Source organism: Canis lupus, chromosome 5, assembly GCF_003254725.2.
Source record: "Canis lupus dingo isolate Sandy chromosome 5, ASM325472v2, whole genome shotgun sequence".
Lineage (NCBI taxonomy): Eukaryota > Metazoa > Chordata > Mammalia > Carnivora > Canidae > Canis > Canis lupus.
This window is the reverse complement of record NC_064247.1, coordinates 12614108-12635645: the sequence shown is the minus strand read 5'-3', so window position 1 is coordinate 12635645 and position 21538 is coordinate 12614108. Positions and strand designations below refer to the sequence as shown.

Sequence of the window (21538 nt, the reverse complement as noted above, 5' to 3'; positions counted from 1 at the left end):
GTACAGAAGCGAGTCCTGCCTTTGCTTGGGTCATCCCTGCGTCCCCCCCTCTGAGGCTCTCTTAATTTGCCCCATGCACTGAATGGTCTGCCTGGCCTGGTATCTTGCTGAGTGCTAGGAAATCTAAGGCAGATTAGTCCTCCTCCCAGCTACCATTGGGGGCCTCATTTGGAGGGGACCTCAATTCTGAGATTCTTCTCGAGAGAGTTCGACTTAGTCAACCTTACAGCATTCAGTTTGGAAATGCACTGAATTCGTGGACCACCTTTGTACTGTGGTGCAGGAATTCAGGGCAGCAAGATTCAGCTCAGCTGGGAGCCCTGTAGGACAAAAAGAAATAGAAGACGTGGCCTTTAAAGGCATCTGTACTCTCTCTAGGAAGCTCAGACACGTTATGATGAACAATAGGACGCGATGAATAAGATGCACCACAGTGAATTAAGAAGCACCGCTGTATAAAGTCACAGGAGTGATTCCCACATCCGCCCACCTAAGGCAGTTTTCTACCTTTGTTTGAAACTCACGTAAAATTAATATGTAAGCTTTGAAATTGAGCACTGCACGGCTACACTGCGGGTATTGGGAGAAGGAAGGAGAGCTTTGGGGGAGGGCTTCCTGGAAGAGGGGCCTTGAACATGACCTCAGAAGATGAGTAGGGTTTGGACATGCATATCGGAGTGCCTGCAGGGGTGGGGGCATCCCTGCAGAGGGTGCTCTGTTGGCAGAGCACAGGGAGCAGGAGAGGGATGAGCTCTGAGCTTCTGAAGGACACTGGGGAGATAAGTACACATGAGAAAGAGTTTGTGTAGGGCAGCCCCAATGGCTCAGCGGTTTAGTGCCGCCTCTGGCCCAGGGCGTGATCCTGGGGACCCAGGATCGAGTCCCACGTCGGGCTCCCTGCATGCAGCCTGCTTCTCCCTCTGCCTGTGTCTCTGCCTCTCTCTCTCTCTGTGTTTCTCATGAATAAATAAGTTAAAAAAAAAAGTTTGCGAAGGAGCCTCGCAGAGCGTGACTTTGTACTGGCAGGATGAGTCCTGATTGCACGATGGGTGACAGCGCCACAGGATGGACCAACAGCAGGGGCAGGGTCCCTTAGCAAGGCTGGGCTCGTGGGCTCCTCCTGTGGTTTCTTCTAGAGCTGTTGTGAGAGCCTCCCGCCCCGGGAAAACACACTCCTTGGTTCTCTGAGGTTTGTAACTTGAGGCGAGAAACTCAGCTGACAGCCCCAAGCAGTCCCTTGCCTGTTGATTCCAAAATACCCCACCCTGTACTTTTTCCTCTCTTTGCTCTTCTTGAGCTTGGCCAAGGCCGGCCTTGAGGGAGACCCAGGGCGCTTTGAAGCACAGTAGCAACCTAAAGCCTGGGCAATGGCAGTCCCTTCCCGTCTTTGAGCCGAGGAGCACCCAGAGGGCTGCGTTTGTGGCAGAGTGGATCATTTGTCCTCCCCCCCCCCCCCCCACCATCGTGTCCTTAAATTCCAGTTGGCTATCTGCATGGCCGAGCCTCCGTGCCTCTTGTGGTGACACACGGAGATGACAGCGACCGCTCTCTCTCCCCCAGGGGTATCGATCCCTATGACAAGCCCAACACCATCTACGTGGAGCGGCACGAACCCTCTGGCTACTCCACGGTTTTCAGAAGTACGGACTTCTTCCAGTCCCTGGAGAACCAGGAGGTGATTCTTGAGGAAGTGAGAGACTTCCAGCTCCGGGACAAATACATGTTTGCTACAAAGGCGGTGGTAAGTGGACAGCGCTCAGGAACGCGTATACTCCTTCCAAGTTTCCCTTCTCAGGGTCTGCATCCTGGGACCAAGCAGGTGAGTTTACGTCTTGCGGGGAGAGGGTCAGTGCGGCCAGGAGCTTGACCGAGGGACACTGGACGTAGACAGACATTCCCGTGGGGCTTGGGTGGTCTTGGAAGGTCGGAGGAGTGGAGAAGCGTGGACAGTCCTTCGGGATGTCTCTGGGCTCTTGGGATTTGGTGGTTTCCTGGTAGCCAGGCATCCTTGTCAAACACAAGTGTCTTTGAAATCCCAATTGAAAGAACCCCGAGAGGAGAGGTGGGGCTCAGTGGCAATTTTCTTTAATCTCGCTGCCTGATTTCCTTTCAGATTAGGAGGATTTCGTTGGGAATTTTGGACACATGTTAATTTCCATGGCTAATAGAATGTGTAGTCATTGGCTAGTGGGAGTTAATGCTCTAAGAAAAGCAGTGATTAAGCTTCCAGCTGTCAGTAAGTAGCTTAATTCTCAGCCTTTGGGAAAATCTTCCCCTTGATTTGATGTGTTGGATGGAGCCAGATGCTGGAACGGGTGGGGGCTTGCGCATTTAAAACTAGAGTTGATTATTTAACAGGGCTTGCCTTGCGACTGTATCAAGTTGCAAGTGGCAACTGTCCTGCCCAGTGTGAAGGGAAAAGCCCCCCTGAGGAGAGCAGATTGGGCTCCTCTTCCTGGAGGAGAAGTGCTTATTTTCTCAATGGTGGCCATTCCCTCCTTGACTTCGGGCTCTGAAGATGGCTTCTGGTCACTGGCAGGCGCTTTGCCTTCCATCACAGTTAACCTTGTGGAACTAAAATCAGGTGTAATGTTTTCCCCTAGGTTCTCGCTTAAAATACATGAATTGGTAGCAGGCCAGGCAGAGGCAGGCTGCTCCCTTTGGAAGGATTCCAGGGTAGAGACAGGACCTCCCCAGCAAGGAAAGCAGAGAATCAGGTTGAGATGAGAGGAAGAGAAGATGTGGGTGGCTATAGGCAAGAAGGGTTCCCCAATATATACTTTGCAAAAAGTTTTTAGAGTCACTATTAATTATAGTGGTTTGTCTTCTGTTAGGCTGTTTGCATTGGGGCACTTGCCAGATAGTTCCTTTCCTGCCCTGCTTACCACTTTATCTCTTTCTCTTATGTATACACACACACACACACACACACACACACACACACAGGCAGGCCGTGGCCAAGAAGACAGGCATCCTTGGATTGCCTTGGGCTGGGGTGCAGAGAGGAGAGGGGTGGGGGAATGTGGGGTGAGAAGCCAGGCCTGAGCACTGATACCTTGTGACATCCTCTTGGCAGTCCTGAGGTCCTGGAGTGTTCCTGGGTCTTCTCTGTTTTAGTTCTTTGGGCCTGAATTTATTTATATGATTTTAATTTCTTGAATTTAAGATGCAGTAACTGATGCCTAGATTTGCCTACTGACTGATTTGGGGCTGAGGCGGAAAGCCCTCATTGCATTGCTCTTGCCCCTATTTTTTCTGGATCTTACACCTAAGAGCTGAGGTGAGAGCTTTCTAAGCCCTCCATTCCTACCTAATAGCTATGTCTGTTCTCACGCCGTAGTTTATTTGCAGGGTGCTGGCAGCAAGTTGATTGTTATTCCTGGCCAGTGGTGAGCTCAGAGGCGGTGTCTGATGTAGTACCCAGATCTTGCACAATGCTTGATGTGTAGCAGATGTACAGTAGTTGAATGAATGCCATCTTTGCCTGCCTGATTTAGAAAGCAGAGGCCAGTAGATTTTGGGAGGGAAAGTTGGTGGTCTTAAATGATTGGTACTTTCAGAGTCAGCTTTCACCTCTCTGTGGTTCATTTATTTACATGATATTGGTGGCAAAACTGTATTTATGTGTTTGGCTTCATCCTTTAGCACGTGGACGGGCCACCAGATTCCAAGGTCAATGGTGTTAATTAGAGGCTCTAGGTCAGATGAGGTAGGCCACCACATGGAAAGATTTCTCAAATTGTGGTCTTAGGAGCACTCACAGTACCATCATGCAAGAGCACTTGTTCCAAAAGCAGATTTCAAGGCCCAAATGCATTTTGTTCTCAGCATTCCCTAGGCTGCCTAAGAAACTCTAAAATTTGAGAAGTTCTTCCCTGAGGCCTTCTGTAGGCAGAAGCTTGTGATAATAGTCAATTCTGTTATCAAAGGATCATTGTAGATTGGATGGGTTGATGAGGGAAGAGACCCAACTGGCAGTGGATGATAAAATGAGTGTTTTCTCCCTTTAATTTCTTCCTTTTTATTACATTAGACTGCTGAGCCATAAGGATAAACAACATTGGCCTTGGTTGGGTAACCATATCAGTGGGAGTGTTGAGGTCTGCAAGTGTAACTTCTTATCTGGGGTGTGCTTAGCACTCAGGCTGCCTGGGTTTGGGGAATTCTGAGTGACCTTAATATTAAATGGATTCAAATCAAATTAGGAAAGTCAAGGAACTAATTGCAAAACCACAGAAAATTGGTTTTGGGTGATTAACTCTTTTGCTTTTTTTCCAGTACCGTGAATGATTACAATTCTTTGCAAGTTAGCTTTTTAGAACATGTGGGGACAGCCATCTGGATTCTGGACTGGAAGTGGTATCTGAGTCTTCAGAATCCACCGGTGCCCTGTTAGCCTGGCTCTTATTTCATATGTGGTTTGTGTCTGATGCCCTTTGATTTTTTTTTTTATAAAGATTTTATTTATTTATTTTTTTAGAGAGAGGAGGCATGTGCGAGAGCGTGTGGAAGGAGAGGGGCAGTAGTGGGAGAGGGAGAGAAAGTATCTCAAGCATAATCCACAAGGAGTGTGGAGCCCAATGTGGGGCACTCGACCCCACGACTCTGAGATAACGATCCAAGCTGAAATCAGGGGTCAGTCACTCAACTGGCTGAGCCACTCGAGTGCTCCCCCTTGATTTTTTTTAACCCAAGCCTAATTTTTATACCCTTTTTTTTTGACATGAAGTTCACTTACTTGTCTTAATAGTCTACACTAAAATGATAGGCCATTAAAGCAGCAATGAGGTGTTTCTGCAAACTGGACCAACATCGAGTGGCTAACTTGGCAATATACAGCTGTTAGGTTCTTTCTGGTAGATAGCAATAGTTGCCAAAATGTTGGAAATAAGTGAGGACTAGCTGCTCCTCAGTAGCTTCACCACCAGTAAATCATGAAAGCCAGGTATATACCTTTCTTGCACAATTGATGCATCAGTAAGCAGAGACCTAATGTATGGGCTTAATGGCATTTCCTCTCTTCTTCTGGGTGGTATAAACACAATGTTCTAGAGCAGGGATTGGCAAGCTATGGCCCTTCACTTGTTTTTGTCAATAAAGTTTTATTGAAACAGCTATGCTTATTTGCTTACAAGTTGTCTATCACTGCTTTTATGCTACAGTGACAGAATTGAATAGTTGTGTGGAGGCAGGATGGCCCACAACCCTAAAATATCTCTATATGGATCTTCACAGAAAACCAGTCCTGTTATAGAGGCAAGATTCTGTTACCCTTTGCACTGGCATCAGGCAACCAGAATCCTCTTGTGTAAAAGCTTTTAAGGGACACCTGGGTGGCTCAGCGGTTGAGTGTCTGCCTTCAGCCCAGGGTATACTGGTTCAGGGATCAAGTCCCATGCCGGGCTCCTTGCAGGGAGCCTGCTTCTCCCTCTGCCTATGTCTCTGCCTCTCTCTGTGTCTCTCATGAATAAATACATAAAATCTTAAAAAAAAAATAAAAGCTTGATAAGTCATAGCCATTTCCCCTAAAAATACAGGTTATAGGCCTCCTTAAATTGTTATGCCCTGTTCATGCCAGAGTACTATCTTTAGGATATTCAAGCCAGTTCAGATATCTTGCATGCCACCGATCTCCCTTGAGAACTCATTTCTACTTTTGCCATTATGACTGACCAACCACTATTGAAAACCAATTTCTAATCTTCATTATGCTAATTTAAAGCCTCTAATGTTGATGGAGATAAAAAGACAACTTAGTTATTGTCTCAAGATGGTGGACTTTTTTTTTTTTTTAAAGATTTTATTTATTTATTCACGAGAGACACAGAGAAAGGTAGAGACATAGACAGAAGGAGGAGAAGCAGGCTCCATGTGGAGAGCCCGATGTGGGACTCGATCCGGGGACTCCAGGATCATACCCTGAGCCAAAGGCAGATGCTCAACCACTGGGTCACCCAGGTGTCCCAAGATGGTGGGCTTCTCTATGAACAGTTAGCTGACCTCACTTGGGGTGTGAATTTTAGGGTAACTGACTCAAACCAAGCTATTGACGAATTATTTTAGTTATAACATTACTTAAATGTACGCAAACATAAAGCTAGGTATAAGCATGTAATGCGTGTAATTTATACGCAACAATAAAACCCAAAAACCTTTACAGATTATAAATAAAACTGTAATACCAGTAAATTTAAAATTAACCTTTATAACACCTGTATTGAGATATAATTCATATGCCATAAAATTCACCCTTTTAAGGTGTGCAGCTCAGTGGTTGTTAAGTATATTCACAAAGTTGTGTAATACTTATCACTCTCTAATTCCAGCACATTTTCATTGCCCCACACTCCCATTCCCTCCCATTCCCTCCCCTCCTAGCCTCTGGCAACCACAAATCTGTTTTCTGCCTCATAGAATCGCCTGTTCTGGACATTTTATGTAAAGAGAATCCTATACTATGTGACCTTACTTGTAACTGTTTTCTTTCCTAGTGTAATGTTTTCAGATTTCATCTGTGTTTATTATGGATCATCAGAATTAATGTCTTTAGGTCCACTGCCTCTCTCTTTTGCCAGTTAAAATTTTTTGTTGAACCCCTTTGTGATTTTTTTTCTTGTGAGTTCTTGTACTTTCCCACTCAAGAATTTGTATCTTGGGCGCTTGGGTGGCTGTCAGTTAAACAGCTGCCTTCATCTTGGGTTGTGATCCTGAGGTCCTGGGATCGAGGCCTGCATCGGGCTCCCTGTTCGACGGGGAGTCTGTTTCTCCCTCTGCCTCTTTCTCTTTTCCTCATGAATGAATAAATTTTAAAAATATTTAAAAAGAAAATAATTTGCATCTCTATAATTCCTGTTTCTTTATAGATAGTATGTCTTTGGTGAGACAGTTGTTCTCATACTTTAATTCTTGTGACATGGTTTCCCTTTAATTTTTTGAACCTATTTATGATAGGGGATTTAAATTTTTTGTCTGTAATTCCAGTATTTGGCCTTCCTCAGCAATGGTTTCTCTTGACTCTTTGTGTGTGTGTGTGTTGTGTCTGAGTATGGGCCATACTTTGCTGTTTGCTTGTCCTGTCATCCTTTTATTAAAATCAGACATTTCAGATGGTATCACGAGGCACCTGCTCATATCCAAGCGGCCCCTTCCCAGAATGTTTTTTTTTTTTTTTTTTTTTTTTTTACTTTAAGTGATTTTATTTTATTTTATTTTATTTTTTTCCCATTTTTTTTTTTTATTGGTGTTCAATTGTGTGGAGGTTCCTCAAACAGTTAAAAATATACCTGCCCTACGACCCAGCAATTGCACTGTTGGGGATTTACCCCAAAGATACAAATGCAATGAAACGCCGGGACACCTGCACCCCGATGTTTCTAGCAGCAATGGCCACTATAGCCAAACTGTGGAAGGAGCCTCGGTGTCCAACGAAAGATGAATGGATAAAGAAGATGTGGTTTATGTATACAATGGAATATTACCCAGAATGTTTTTTGTTGCCTTTCCCTACTGTTGCCTATTTTGATTTTGTTTGTGAGTTTCCTGCATTAATTTGGTAGAGTTTATAGTCTTCATTGTGTTTGACTGTGAAATGTTTAATAATTAGGCTTAGAGACTGGCCATGATTGAATAGTGATTTTTCTCAAATGCTTTGCACAGATAAATCTGGTGGCTGAATGCCTCTGACCGTGGGCTGGGGGCTTGCGGTCTGGCCATCCACAACTCTACCTTAGCCTTCGGTTCCTGCTTCTGTAGAGCCTCCAGGTGATTACCTGGCCATGAGAGATGAGGCCCTTATTGCTTCTCTCCTGAGCAGACTCACAGCTCTTGCTTGGAGACCTAGTAGGTTCCCTGGGATATTTCAGAGCTTATCGAAGCCTCTTCTGGGCATCTACTGCCCCAGCTTTTCCTTCCAGGCTTCTTTTTTTTATTTTTAAAGATTTTATTTATTTATTCATGATAGACATAGAGAGAGAGAGAGAGGCAGAGCACAGGCAGAGGGAGAAGCAGGCTCCATGCCAGGAGCCAGATGTGGGACTCGATCCTGAGACTCCAGGATCACGCCCTGGGCCAAAGGCAGGCGCTGAACCACCCAAGGATCCCTCCTTTCAGGCTTCTTAGCCTTCCATGAGCTCCAGGTGGTCATGTCTTGCCAGCAGCTGTGATGTTAAACGTCTGCCATTTGTCACTGTTTCCCACAAACGGCCTGGCTGTAGGTCTGTTGGTACAGTGAACTGAGTCAGGTTATACGGAGAGAAGACCCGAGAATGCAGTTTTCAAGCTAGCTGTGGCAGTCATCTGTCCCCTTCAGTGGCTCTGGGGCTGCTGGTCTTCCCAGTTCTTGGAGCTGCCAGGCTGTGGGTTTCTAAGGCTGCTGCAGAGCTAGGGAGAAGGGGATGGGATTGAGGCCACAAAGTTGCCTCTTCTTGCTGAGCTTTGCCACTGATATCCAATAAGTGCTCCTTGGGTTTTGGCAAGCCTTTATTTAACTTTTAGAATTGTGAAAAAGTTGACTTTGAGAACTTTGGTTGGGGTTTTTGTTGCTTTTCGGAGGAGTGGATTTTGAGTTCCTTCCTCTGCCATTCTGGATGCGCTCCCAATTAATACTAACTTTGTAGAACTTTTTCTTTTTTTTAAAGATTTTATTTATTTGAGAGAGAGAGAGAGAGAGAGAGCACGAACAGGAGGAGGGGCAGAGGGAGAGGGAGAAGCAAGACTCCCTGCTGAGTGTAGAGCTCAATTCCAGGGCTCTACCCCAGGATGCCAAGATCATGACCTGAGTTGAAGGCAGACGCTCAACCTGCTAAGCCACCTAGGCACCCCTAAAACTTTTTATTATGGATGTTTTCAAATCTATGTAAAAGAACAGTTTATACTTATAGGACCTCCGTAGGTGGTCCTCCGTAGGTGCCCTCATTCAGCCTCAATACTATTTACATTTGTTAATCTCTTTTCAGCTGTGTAACCTACTACTTATTTTTTTCTTGGAATGGTTTATTTTATTATTAGTATTATTTTTTAAGTAGGCTCCCCACTCAGCATGGACCCCAATGCAGGGCTAGATCTCACAACCCCAAGAGCAAGACCTGAGCTTAGATCAGGAGTCAGACATTTACCCGGCTGAGCCACCCAGGCACCCCTTTTCTTGGGATATATTAAAGCAAGTCATAAATACATATATATAAAATATCTGTAAAACGTTATCTATAAATATTTTAGCATAAACGACGTTAACGTGGATGATGTTTTGCTGATCCTTGGTCACTGCTTCAGAGGGGAAGGTGGCAGTGGATGCTAGAGCCCCAGTGCTTCTGAACTGGGGTCCTTGTCCCCCACGTGCTTTGGAGTCCCTCATTCTCTGGCCACTTTTCTCCATGAAATGTTTGATTGAAGAGCTCACTGTGACATCCTGTGGCCTTCACTTGGCAAGAATGTGTCATTTATTTAGTTCTCTCTGCTCTTTTCTCCTTGACCTCTCATTTCCTTTGATATAATCTCAAACGTAAGCATAAATGCACATTCTGAAATTCATATTATTCAGATTCTTATGTTAATTTATGTTTCCTTATCAGGATGAAAACACCAAATAAAAAAAACTTATCACAGATTCTCAGACCCTGTAATATTGGCATAACTTGAAACGTTTAAATAACTCCTGGATGCTGGCTGAAAGTATTTGTGCTGGGAGCTGTATTAACTGGTATCGCCTTTCAGGAAGGCTGTTTATTCTGTCAAAACTGAAAATTTTGATCTAGTGGTTTTGAGAATGGCATCCTACAGATATTCTTGTGAACTTCTAAAAAAGGTAACATATACAAGCATGTCCACTGAAGAATGTTTCTGGAAAATATGTCAGTGCCCATGAGCTGTTAAACAGATGATGTCCAAGAGACTCTATGAGTGAAGAAAGTTGAATGGCACAACAACATTTCTATCAACGATCAGCGTTGTATGTGGAAAATAAAATTGCAAATGTTATCAAATTAGCATTGTGTTTGATTACTGGTAACAGACTAGAAATACAAGTGCCTTAGTGAATACAGAAACTTACTTTTCTCTCCTCAGGGCAGCCTATTGGTAGCCAAACTACGGCTGGTATGTGGGTGCCCTGGTGTTATTGGGGACCAATAGGCTTCTCTCTGTTCCACAAACCTAATGATTTCCATTCTCAGGGTTCCTTCTTGGTCCAGAATATCTATACTAGCCTTTGAGTCTTTATGGGAGTTAGAGTAAGGAGAGAGAGGCCAAATAGGACCCCTTCCCACTGATGAAGTCTCTCAGCAGCCTTCTTAGAAACCAACACACCACTTAGGTTTACAATTATTGCTTAGAACTCAGTCATGTGGCTGCACTTAGGTAGAGAACCCCAGTGGCTTATTTGGGGTGGCGGTCAAGGTCTTGTTGCTAAAGAGGAAGGAATAATGGATGTTGGGTAAGTGTAGCATTGTCTGTCACCATATAAATATGCTCAGGTGTGATGGCACAGAACACTTCTGAAAGACCCCATGAAAGCCTGTTACCAGCAGAGCGTTGGTAAGCTGTTACTTTCTGGAGGGTCGGGCAGGAGGAGAGAGTGGAGGGTCGGGAGCTGAGGTTCTGCATTCTACCTCACCCCTGTCTATACTGTTGGATGTTTCTTTCTTATGAGCACGTTTTACTTTTATAATTGTGGTCAAGAGAAACTCAACAGCCACAAAACCCCATGGTTTGTTAAGGAAAAATATTAGGGGCTAATGATACATCTGTTTGACAGTCCATAGTGTGCCACAGTTTAATTGTTAATTTTTTTTTTAGGATTTTATTTATTAGAGAGAAAGAGATAGCGAGAGAGAGCAGGAATGGGGAGGAGGAGTGGGAGAAGCAGGCTCTCTGTGAGCAGGGAGCCTGACATGGGGCTTGATCCCGGGACCCTGGGATCATGACCTGAGCTGAAGGCAAATGCTTAACTGACTGAGCCACCCAGGTGCTCGTAATTTTTAATGTTTCTTGGTGGCGAGAAAGTATCACTCCTTAGGAGTGAGCCCGAATTGTCCAGGCTTAGGAATGATTGTCCTGGAAGGAAGTGGGATGGATGTGTTTTGAGGTTTCTTTTTCTTTTCTCCCTTCCCTTCCCTCCCCCCTCCCCCCCTCCCCCTCCCTCCTCCCCTCCCCTCCCCTTCCCTTCCCTTCTTATTGTTGTTGCTTTTTGGTTTGTTTTGAGATTTCTTATGACCTTTGTACTCTGTGACTTTTGCATTTGTGGAGGAAGACTGGCCTTGGTATGAATTCTCCATTCTCATGCCACCCAAGAGCACTCATTAAGAATGCTTAACTAGGGGCACCTGGGTGGCTCAGTGGTTGAGCATCTGCCTTCGGCTCAGGGCATGATCCCAGGGTCCTGGGATTGAGTCCCACATCGGGCTCCCCGCAGAGAGCCTGCTTCTCCCCCTGCCTATGTTTCTGTCTCTGTGTCTCTCTCATGAATAAATAAATAAAATATTAAAACCCCCCACAAAACTTAACTAATCATGGCCCTAGTGTCACTGAGAAAAGTGACTCCTTTCTAAGGTATAACCACAGTGGGATAGTAGTGAAAAAATAAAAGCATGAAAGTGTATGTTTCAACTGACATCTGTGTATTCACATATATTTATAGGGATTTATATAGGGTAGCTTAAACGGATCCTCTGACCTTTATAAATAGCTATAAAATTTTATTGACTTGAGGGCTTTTGGAATCTATGCCTAACAGTCTTGCTGGGCAATGTTTTCTCATTTAGGTAATATGTTTTATATTTTTAATAGATCCATCGTTTCCTATGGCCCCATACTTAGTACAAGCTATTAACATGGTTTTCAGTTGTGCCATTTTGGAAAGGCAGTCTTTTGTACCTCTCTACCTGGCCTCTTTCAAACAAACTAATTTTAACCATTTGTTATATATATATATGTGTGTGTGTATATATATGTGTATATACACACACACACACACACACACACACACAGTACTCAGATGAGTCAAGAGTAACTTCATGTTCCTCCCCTTGCTCTTCACATAGTATTTATTGGCATATATTAGCACATGGGTTTCATTTGTGTTATAGTTAAGAGAAATTGATATGTTTCTTACTTTATAGGAATTTAAAATGTGTGGTAAACAGTAACAACACGGTCAAGGATAAATGAAGCAAAATGAACCCATTCTGGTTGGGGATCTCAACATTCTGATAAGCTTAGTAGTTGCGTGTGTGATTATGTACATCTGAAGGCTTGTATCCCTTTCCAGCTAGTTGTGCAAAATTTGCCTTCAGTTCTCAATCCCATACTTTATTTATTTAAAAGATTTTATTTGTGAGAGACTCAGAGAGAGAGAGGCAGAGACACATGCAGAGGGGAGAAGCAGGCTCCCTGTGGAAAGTCTGATGTGGCTCTTGATCCCAGGACCCCAGGATCACAACCTGAGCTGAAGATAGATGCTCAGCCACCGAGCCACCCAGGCATCCCAGTCCCATACTTTTAGAGCTGGAAAAACCCACACTGAGCCTTTATGGTGGCTCTTACCCTTTTTTGAATCATCAACCCTTTTGAGAATCTGGTAAAGATTGTGTGCCCTTCCCGGCAGGATGAATGAGTGCATCTATACACATGGTTTGCATATGTATTTATAGGGTTCCTGGACCATTGAAACCCATATATAGAGAAGCCCTGATCCTAATCAGCTTCTCATTTTTGTAGATGAGTAAATTGAGACCTAGAGACTAGTGATTTCCTGAGGTGGTACAGCCAGCTCTTAATCTAATGCTTTTATACACATTTTCGAGACTCCAGCTGTGCTTTAGTATTTCTAAAACGCAGTGTGATGTGGCCAACATTGTGTGGCATGCCCTATGCCCTAGCAAAGAAAACACACTCTAGGAAAAATGTTCATCAATGAGAAGTATTAGAAGGTTGCAAAAGAGAACCGGTAAAAATTCCCTCAGCTCTTTGTGCAGGTTAAAGCCCTTTAATTCGAGTATCCTCGTCCCCTGAAAACGGGAGGGGAAAGAACATGGGAATGGGTTTTATATGCTCGGTGTGTGGCTGACCTCAGCCTGTGTGGGTGCGGGGGCTGCCGGGTTCAGCCCCCTACCTCCTCCCACGCCCAGTTGGACCGCGGTACCGTCTGTCCTTACTCGGGAGTATCTAATACCTGTTGCAGATCGGATGTTGGGGATCAAACAAATGCAGCCCAAGCTGTGGAGGGAACACGGACCTTGCAAAAAATGTGCATTTGCAGTCACCCTGTGTTTTGTGTTTCTGGTAGAATCAGAGGGGTCTGACTTTCCTGTTTCCATCTTCTCTTACTTTGAGTGGCTGTAGTGTGGCACCATTAACTTTTTTTTCCCCTCCTCTTCCTTGGCAGCATCTTCTGGGCGGTCTACAGCCAGCTTCTGTCCAGCTCTGGGTGTCCTTTGACAGGAAGCCCATGCGAGCAGCCCAGTTTGTTACAAGACATCCTATTAATGTGAGTGGGGTCTGCTTGGGGGTGGACAGAAGAGTTAGGGGTTTCCACATGCAGGGGTCAGGGGAAGGGTGTTGCTGGGATATCCTTCTGGGTAGAGCCTTTTAAAAATTTTTTTTAATTTGAATCTTCTTTTATTTCTTATTTATTTTAATTAAAAAAAATTTTTTTAAAGTTCAATTTGCCAACATGCAGTGTAACACTCAGTGCTCATCATGTTGGGTAGGTCATTGATGGAGGCTCCCTGCAATCACTTTCTAGACAGTTCCATAGAGGGAACCATTAGGCTTTGGGCACCTTGGTCTGTTTTTTCCCTCTTCACTATTTGAAGTGCAGCTGAATGGGAGTCTTAATTTGCTTTATGTGGAGACAGACTGGCAGACGTTTGGGACCAGAGTCAGTGGGCCCTCAGTGTGCTGTCCTGAAGGAATGGAGAGCTGGTGACCATGAGTTATTCATGCAATACCTGCTCTGTTGCTTACAGGTGGCTAGATTCCAAAAGGGGATAAAAGCTGGGACCCATCCTTTTAGAAACACATACGTTGGAGACACAGAGAAACAAGCAGAGGAGAAACCATATGTATACATTCATGTCAAATGCTTAGCTACAGTATGTGTGTATTAGAGCGAAGAGATCAATGGGAAAAACAGTGTGGGCTGGGGTCATCAGAGAAGCCACCACAGGCAGGAGGTGGCATTTGAAGGCCTTGCCACTGGCAGTCGGTGTGCTGGAGGGTTGGTAGCTCATGGGGAGAACATTCTTGTCAGTTCTTTGCTTTTTATGGCTTCCACCTTTCTTTAGTACCTTAGAGAGAATGAAAGGAAAGGAAATGCACATTAATGGATATTATAATACATACTATTGATGGACCTCATGGGAAAAAGGAGATGTCATGAACCAAAACAAAGTTTTTAGGTCATTTGTGGGGTTTGGTGGTCCCCTCTTTGGGGCCCCATTTGCCAGTAAGCAGCTTGTTCCAGTTACAGGGCAGCCTCACCTCCTCCAAAAAGAAAATTGGCTAGGCTTTACCGAGATTTGGGAAGGTGTCTGCGGGCTCTGGGCCTGTCCCCGTCACTGGGACATTTGGAAGTCATTACTTCAGTGTGCATAGGGAAAAGTCCACTGTGCATGTGTGGTTTTTGACTTGTGTATGTTTTGACTTTCGATTCCAAAGGAATATTACATCGCAGATGCCTCCGAGGACCAGGTGTTTGTATGCGTCAGTCATAGTAACAACCGCACCAACTTATACATCTCAGAGGCAGAGGGGCTGAAATTCTCCTTGTCCCTGGAGAACGTGCTCTATTACAGCCCAGGAGGGGCAGGCGGTGACACGTTGGTGAGGTAAGGAAACCATAAGTCCCTCCCTCGCTTTTACATCAGAGCAACCAGCACCCTCAGGTTGGGTGTTTTTCAACATTAGCTGTACTTTTGGGTTCAACTGGCGAGTTTCCAGAATGCCCGTGGCTGGCTTGTGGCACGGCTTCAGCAATTAGGGGTGTGGTTGGGCTGTGAAGATTTTAAAAAGCCCTCCAGGTGATTTGGATGGGATGCCAAGGCTGAGCATGGCTGCTCTGGGTGACATTTGGAGTCACAGGCCCTGTGTCAGCCACTCCCTGGGTTCCTTTCCTTCAGTTATCTGCCTTGGGGTCTCTGAGCCGGTGGGAAAAGGCACTTGGACAGGGGTCAGCTCGGGGCAAGCTGGCGTGGGGAGAGCGATGGCAGACTTGCCTCTAAGTAAGGCAGGTTAATTGACATTTTTTTTCTTACTGTAATTGCAAATATTGCTCCGTGGGTGACCCCGTGACCCTTGGGAGCTGGAGTCCATTCATTCTCGCTTGTCATGCGACAAGCCAGTCTTCTGTGAGACATCTGACTGTGATGAGAATCACTCTGCTCTTTGCAAGAGCCGTCTGGTGGAGCTGCCTGGTGTGCAGCGAGGCCTGGCTCTGAGGCCGTGACCACCAGGTCACAGGGCGTGACACTGCCGTCCAAGGTCTCTCGTCATGCTGGTGATTTATTCAGTCTCCATTTCTTTTGACAAGGATGCTGCTGCTCTGTGCCAGCCCTTGTTCCAGGCACAGCAATGAGATAATATGTCCAGCAATGAAAAGTCAAAACAGGGTCCTTATTCCATGGGGCTTTTGTTCTCATTGGGGGAAGATAGGACGGAAACAAATACGTAGTTTGCCTGTTGGTGGCAAGGGCTGGGAGGCAGAGTGAACCAAGTTAAGAGGACAGGGGATTAAGAGCATGTCATTTATACAGGCTGGCCATGGAAGGCTGTTCTACGACAGTGACATTTCAGTAGGTCCTGAGTCACGTGAGCAGGAAGAGGGAACAGCATGCTCGGAGGGCCTGGGGAAGGGCACTGTGGCAGAGGGAACAGCATGCTCGGAGGCCCTGGGGAAGGGCGCTGCGGCAGAGGGAACAGCATGCTCAGAGATTCTGAGGTTGGATATATTTTAGGAGCGGTGTAGAAGCCAGGGTGGCTCCAACAGCTGGAGGAGGAGGAGAGAGAGAACATCCTCTAGGAAATAGGATCCAGGAGAGCAGGGCTCAGATTGTATAAGGCCTTCAAGGGCATGGAAGAAATTTCCTTTTTTCCTTCTAAGCAGAATATGGAGGTTTTTGACCAGAAGATGGACATCATCTGATTTAACCTGTTACATTTTTTTTAACCATTTAAAAAAATTGTGACCCCACGTTACATAAAGGAAAGGACTTGAAACATAAATGGACAATATTACAAGTAGTTTCAGACGAACACTCAGGTGACCTGTCTTCTAAAGAAGCCAGGCTCAGTGCTGTGTGCAGAGTAGACTGCCGGCGGGGCGCGAGAATGGAAGAAGCAGGGCGCCTGGCCGGGACAGTGCTGGAGACCCAGGCTGGCCTTGCTGTCAGCAGGGCCCAGGGCAGTAGCAGCAGAGATGACGGAAATGGGCAAATTCTGATCGTTTGCTGGTAGATTTGCTGCTTGGCTGTGGCGCGTCCAGGGCCCACGGCTGCTTGGGCTGAGCAGTGAGTGGGCAGAATGACGGCCGTGGGCTGAGTCCGGGCGTCAGGAAGTCAGAGGGAGCTGCGCGAGGAGCAGGTGTCCGGGGAAAGGGCAGGGCCTCGGGTTCGGACTCGCCAGCTTGGAGATGCCTGTTGGATCCCCAAGGGGAGAACTTTCTGGTCCCTGACAGTGCCTTTGCATGCCCTGTTTCGGCTCTTTCAGAGGTACGTCCTATTTTATGCCTCCCCACACCCCTGCCAGTATAGACTCCTGAGTTATTTATTATTCAGTGTGAGTTAATGTGTTGTAAACCATTCCTACCATGATTCAGCCTCAGGTTTTTCTGGTTTGGTCAGTGGCAGCGTCTTTGGGCTGGCTCCTGTGTCTTTGCTTTTTGTTTGTTTGTTATTTTAAGTAATTTATTGGGGTGAAATTCACATGACATTAGCTGAGCCATTTTAAAGTGAACAGCCCGGTGGCATTTAGGGCATTCGTGGCGTTGTGCAAGCAACCACCGGCTTTAATCTATTTCCAAAACATTTTCACTTCCCCAAAAGAGAACCCCTTACCCACTAAGCAGTTTCTGGTCCCAGTCTGTCTTCCCTGCAGCCCCTGGCAGCCACTAATGTCCTTTCTGTCTCTGTGGATTTACCTTCTCCAGGTATACTGTGTAAACAGAATCGTAGCATAATAAGTGACCTTTGGGTCAGTCTCGGAGCTTGCATAATGTGTTCAGGGTTTGTCCGTGTGTGTATGTGTGTGCGTGTGCGTGTGTGTGTGTGTGTGTGAGTGCTTCATTCCTTTGTACTGGTGAATAATATTCTGCTTACTTTTTTTATAATTAGAATTATGAGCCATGATTCCTCAAGCCTTTCCCAGCCTCTGATTTTTTCCCCCACCTTTGAGAGCCGTGGAGTGGATAAATCACAGCTTGCCAAAGGTTTCTGTATCCTCTGCATTTGTCGGGTGTTCAGGATGGCTGTCTTGTGACAGGGCAGGCAGAAGTCTTGGAGAGAAGCTCCCCAGGAAGCAGGAAGCTCAGTTATGTGACCATATGGCCCTCTCATGTATGCACACGGCCCTTTACGTGGTAATGAAGGTCACTCATGCCCGGCCCGAGTGCCCAATCCAGTTAGGAAACTGGAAAGAGGTTTACGTCTACATTCACAGACCACCATGGGCTCAGCCTTCTTCTTGTTTACTTCAGGCTTAATCTCAGGACTGGAGATGCTCAGTTGTGCTCATTTGAGTGAACTTTTGTCACCTGCTTCTGCATCTCAGCGAGATGAGATAGGCTAAGGGTGAATTAGATTGCGTGGGCAGGCTGATTCAAAAAAAACCAAAAACCAAAAAAACCCACATAACACTTCTGTGTTATTTGAAATGAGTTGTTCTTTGAACTCAATAGGAAAGTGTGGTGCCAAGGAAGCGGTCCTAATTTACTTAGAGACCTGGAGTAGAATTCTTAACTGGGGGTGCCCCTGGCGTCGGTGAGATGTGCCGAGCAGAAATCTCCTGGAAAGCAGTGTCTGGATGTGGGGATGAGATGTTGGGCCCGGCGGGGCCTCTGCGAGGGGCGAGGCGGGCGTGGGCTCTGCAGGAGGGTGGCCCAGGGGCCTGGGTGCTCTGGCGAGTGGAAATGTAAGAAAATGGACGAAGAGAGGGCACCTAGGGTGAGATGAATCATCGCAGGGCCACTGGGGCACTGACAGGCATAGAAGACAGGTTTCTGCTTGGAACCAAAAGGCAGAAATCCAGGAGAGTGACAGTCAACCTGATGGTGGTGGCTTCATGATGATGGCATCTAACGCAGGGTTGCTGAGGTCAATAGAGAGAGTGGGTGGCTGACAGAGCTGCAACTGATTTCTAAAGAAGCAAAGAAAAATACCTCCAGGAGACCAGAGGAAACCGCATGTCAGAATGTTTGGTCTCATTGCCAGCATCTTATTTAGGATTTTTTTTTTTTTTAGATTTTATTTATCTATTCATGAGACACCCAGAGAGAGAGAGAGAGAGAGGTGGAGAGACACAGGCAGAGGGAGAAGCAGGCTCCCTTGGGGACCCTGATATGGGACTCGATCCCCAGACCCTGGGATCATGCCCTGAGCTGAAGGCAGGTGCTCAACCATGGAGCCACCCAGGCGTCCCTCAGTGCCAGCATTTGATTTGGGGTTTTGCTCAGTCTCTCCATCTGAAGTAGCTTTGTCAGTGCTTTTTAAAAATTTTCTTTTTCTTCCTCAGAGCTTGTAGTGAGTGTGCTTCTGTCTAAACTCATCCAGCTCGAGATTGGTAGAGTGGATAATGGAAAAAAGCAGTTCTATGCTTTAATAAATTTTTTTTTAACCAAGCCTGGTGGCTCAGAACCCTTCTAAATAAAGGACACACTTCCAGTTTTGAAAACCACGTGGGAACTCTGGTTAGCACTTCTCAGAGATCTGTTCCATCTGTGACGTGTGTACCATTTCGGGGCAAAGCTGCTTCCCAGTGAAATAGGTACCCTGGCATAGTAGTTAAGGCCCTGGGAAGGCCTCATTCTCTGCTTCATTGGTAAAAAGTATAACCTCAAGCTTCTAGAACCTTCCTTGCTCTTTGTATGGCTTCCTGGGGTCGGGGTTCTGCTGTGCATTCTGACAGGAACCCTATGGGCTTCTCCCTGAACAGGGTGTTGGATAATTAATTGTCAGCGTGTGGCCAGTGGCTGTGTATCCCTTAGCGCTGGATTCCTGCGGGTTATAAGCCCTGGCGCTTCGATTGGTGTCTGGCAAGTCTGGCTTACTGTTTCCTGTTTGTCGAGGCTCGCTGGAAGATTTGGGGTGAATCTTTCAGGGAAGAGATAGACGTGCCTCTCATCACGTCTGTATGTTGTAGTCAGCATTCTGAACTCCCCATGAAGAGTTATTGATCTGATAAGCATCTTGACCTTCAAAGTTAAAACACAATCACGTTTAAAAAAAAAAAAGAGGGACGGGACACCTGGGTGGCTCAGTGGTTGAGCATCTGCCTTCGGCTCAGGGCGTGATCCTGGAGTCTTGGGATCAAGTCCCACGTCAGGCTCCCTGCATGGAGCCTGCTTCTCCCTCTGCCTGTATCTCTGCCTCTCTCTCTCTGTGTCTCTCATGAATAAATAAATAAAATCTTTAAAAAAAAAAGGTTACTTATCTGTAAATAAGAATGAACTACTGATTTGTGCTACAGTATGGGTGAACCTTGGACACATTACGCTGTACAAAAGTGACCATAAAAAGGCACACTTCCATGTATATGAAATACACAGATTAGGCTAATTCGTAGCCACAGAAAACTGAGTAGTGGTGGCCAGGGCCTGGGGTGGGCAGGGAAGAAGGGGGATGACTGCCGGTGGGTACTGGGTTTCTTTTTAAGATGATGAAAGTGTTCTGGAACTAGATCGTGACGCCGGTACAACACAGCATCGTGAATGTACGTAATGCCACTGAATTCTGTACTTTAACACAGCTAAATTTTATGTTATTTATAATAAAAACATACCAAGGAAATATCAGTTCAGGTTCACAGCTGCTTATTTTCTCTTACTGTAGGTATTTTGCAAATGAGCCATTTGCTGACTTCCACCGCGTGGAGGGGTTACAAGGAGTCTATATCGCTACTCTGATTAACGGTTCGATGAATGAGGAGAACATGCGATCAGTCATCACCTTTGACAAAGGGGGTACCTGGGAGTTCCTTCAGGCTCCAGCCTTCACGGGATATGGAGAAAAAATCAACTGTGAGGTACAGATGCTTTCATCTCGTTTGGGCTTTTCATATGAATTTTTAATCTGTGGTGCTACCCTTAACGGTTCCCAAACTCCGCACCAGGGCAGTTAGGGGTGCCATAGTTCACTCCCAGTGAACTCTGGGATGTTTTAAACTTTTGAGAGAAACACAAGATACTTGGTATTTGTCAGTCATCATGTGAAGTACCATCTTGAGTTTCGTTCCTAGTTTCCACATTAGTTCGTGCTTTGGAAGGCATCAAACTGTTGTGAAGCCGAATTTTCTAGCAGTTGACGTGATAAAAAGCAAGTGAGAAAATCCCAGTGGGATGGGAAGTGACAGTGGTGGGATCTGAGATGATTCTAAACTTTGAGAAAGTGTGTAGTACTCAGCAGGTGCAGACATCCGGTATTAAGTAACTGTGGTTATTTAAGAGTGAAATAAAAATTGTGTTTTCTCTGTGCGTGTATATGTGTGTATGCGTGTGTATATGCACACATACTGTTATTTTGAACTGCCATTAAGTTATTAGGACATGTACACTTATTAAATTGTTTGGTCTTAACTATGTAAAAAAACAAACAAATGTGGGTACGTCTTCTGGTCTGAGGCTGCTATAAAAAATTTACAGGGACGCTAATTGTGTTGCAAACCAAGACAGCTTGGGAAACTCTGTTGTAGATTTTTAATTTCTGCAGAACTTTTAAAAAAGTGCCTTCCTGAATATAATTTAGGATTCTACAATTTTCCCAATCTGTGGCTCCATCTGAAAAGCTGAGAATACTAAAATGTTTTATTTGGCCTCAGTAAGTGTTCCCACTCTCCTGAGCAGCCCTGTTCTTGTCCCTCGGAAGAGCATCCTGTGGATTGAGTTCCTTGGCTTTATGTGACACCCCGCACCTCCGTTTTTGTCTCACCTAAGGGGTCTGGGTTATATAAAGTAGGTAGGCAGAAGGAACTCAGAAAAAAAAAATCAAGTAGTAGTAATTTGGGGAAAACTAATATTTAGTTAGTTACCTGGTCTGGGATTTTTGAATTTTGTTTGTCCGTGATTAAGTATGTTGACTCTACTCTATGCTGTATCTGTGATCACTAAGAAAATTTTTTTGGAAACTCTTGTTCTCCACTGACTTCTTGATTCCTCCTCTCTATTTGGCAGCAGGTCTTGCCTTCGTACATGAAGTCTAACTTTGGAGAGGCAAGATATAAGTAGATAGAGACAGATATATAGGTGTTTCTTTATTCAGGACTGACTTCTAGATTTTGGGAGCTCTGCACCAGCCTGTGTAGATGGGGGTGGCCTACTTTTGAGTGTGCTGTAGGGTCT

At 45.5% G+C, this 21538-nt stretch overlaps 1 protein-coding gene across 1 annotated transcript in view; it reads left to right on the top strand.

Annotated features, from left to right (window-relative positions):
* The window catches only part of SORL1 (sortilin related receptor 1), a 157086-nt gene that overhangs the window by 34423 nt on the left and 101125 nt on the right, over window positions 1-21538 (top strand). Inside the window, exons 6-9 of the mRNA XM_025465194.3 lie at window positions 1561-1741; window positions 13379-13480; window positions 14653-14822; window positions 20034-20226. Coding sequence (XP_025320979.3) covers window positions 1561-1741; window positions 13379-13480; window positions 14653-14822; window positions 20034-20226 — 646 coding nt within the window. The remainder of the gene's footprint in view (window positions 1-1560; window positions 1742-13378; window positions 13481-14652; window positions 14823-20033; window positions 20227-21538) is intronic.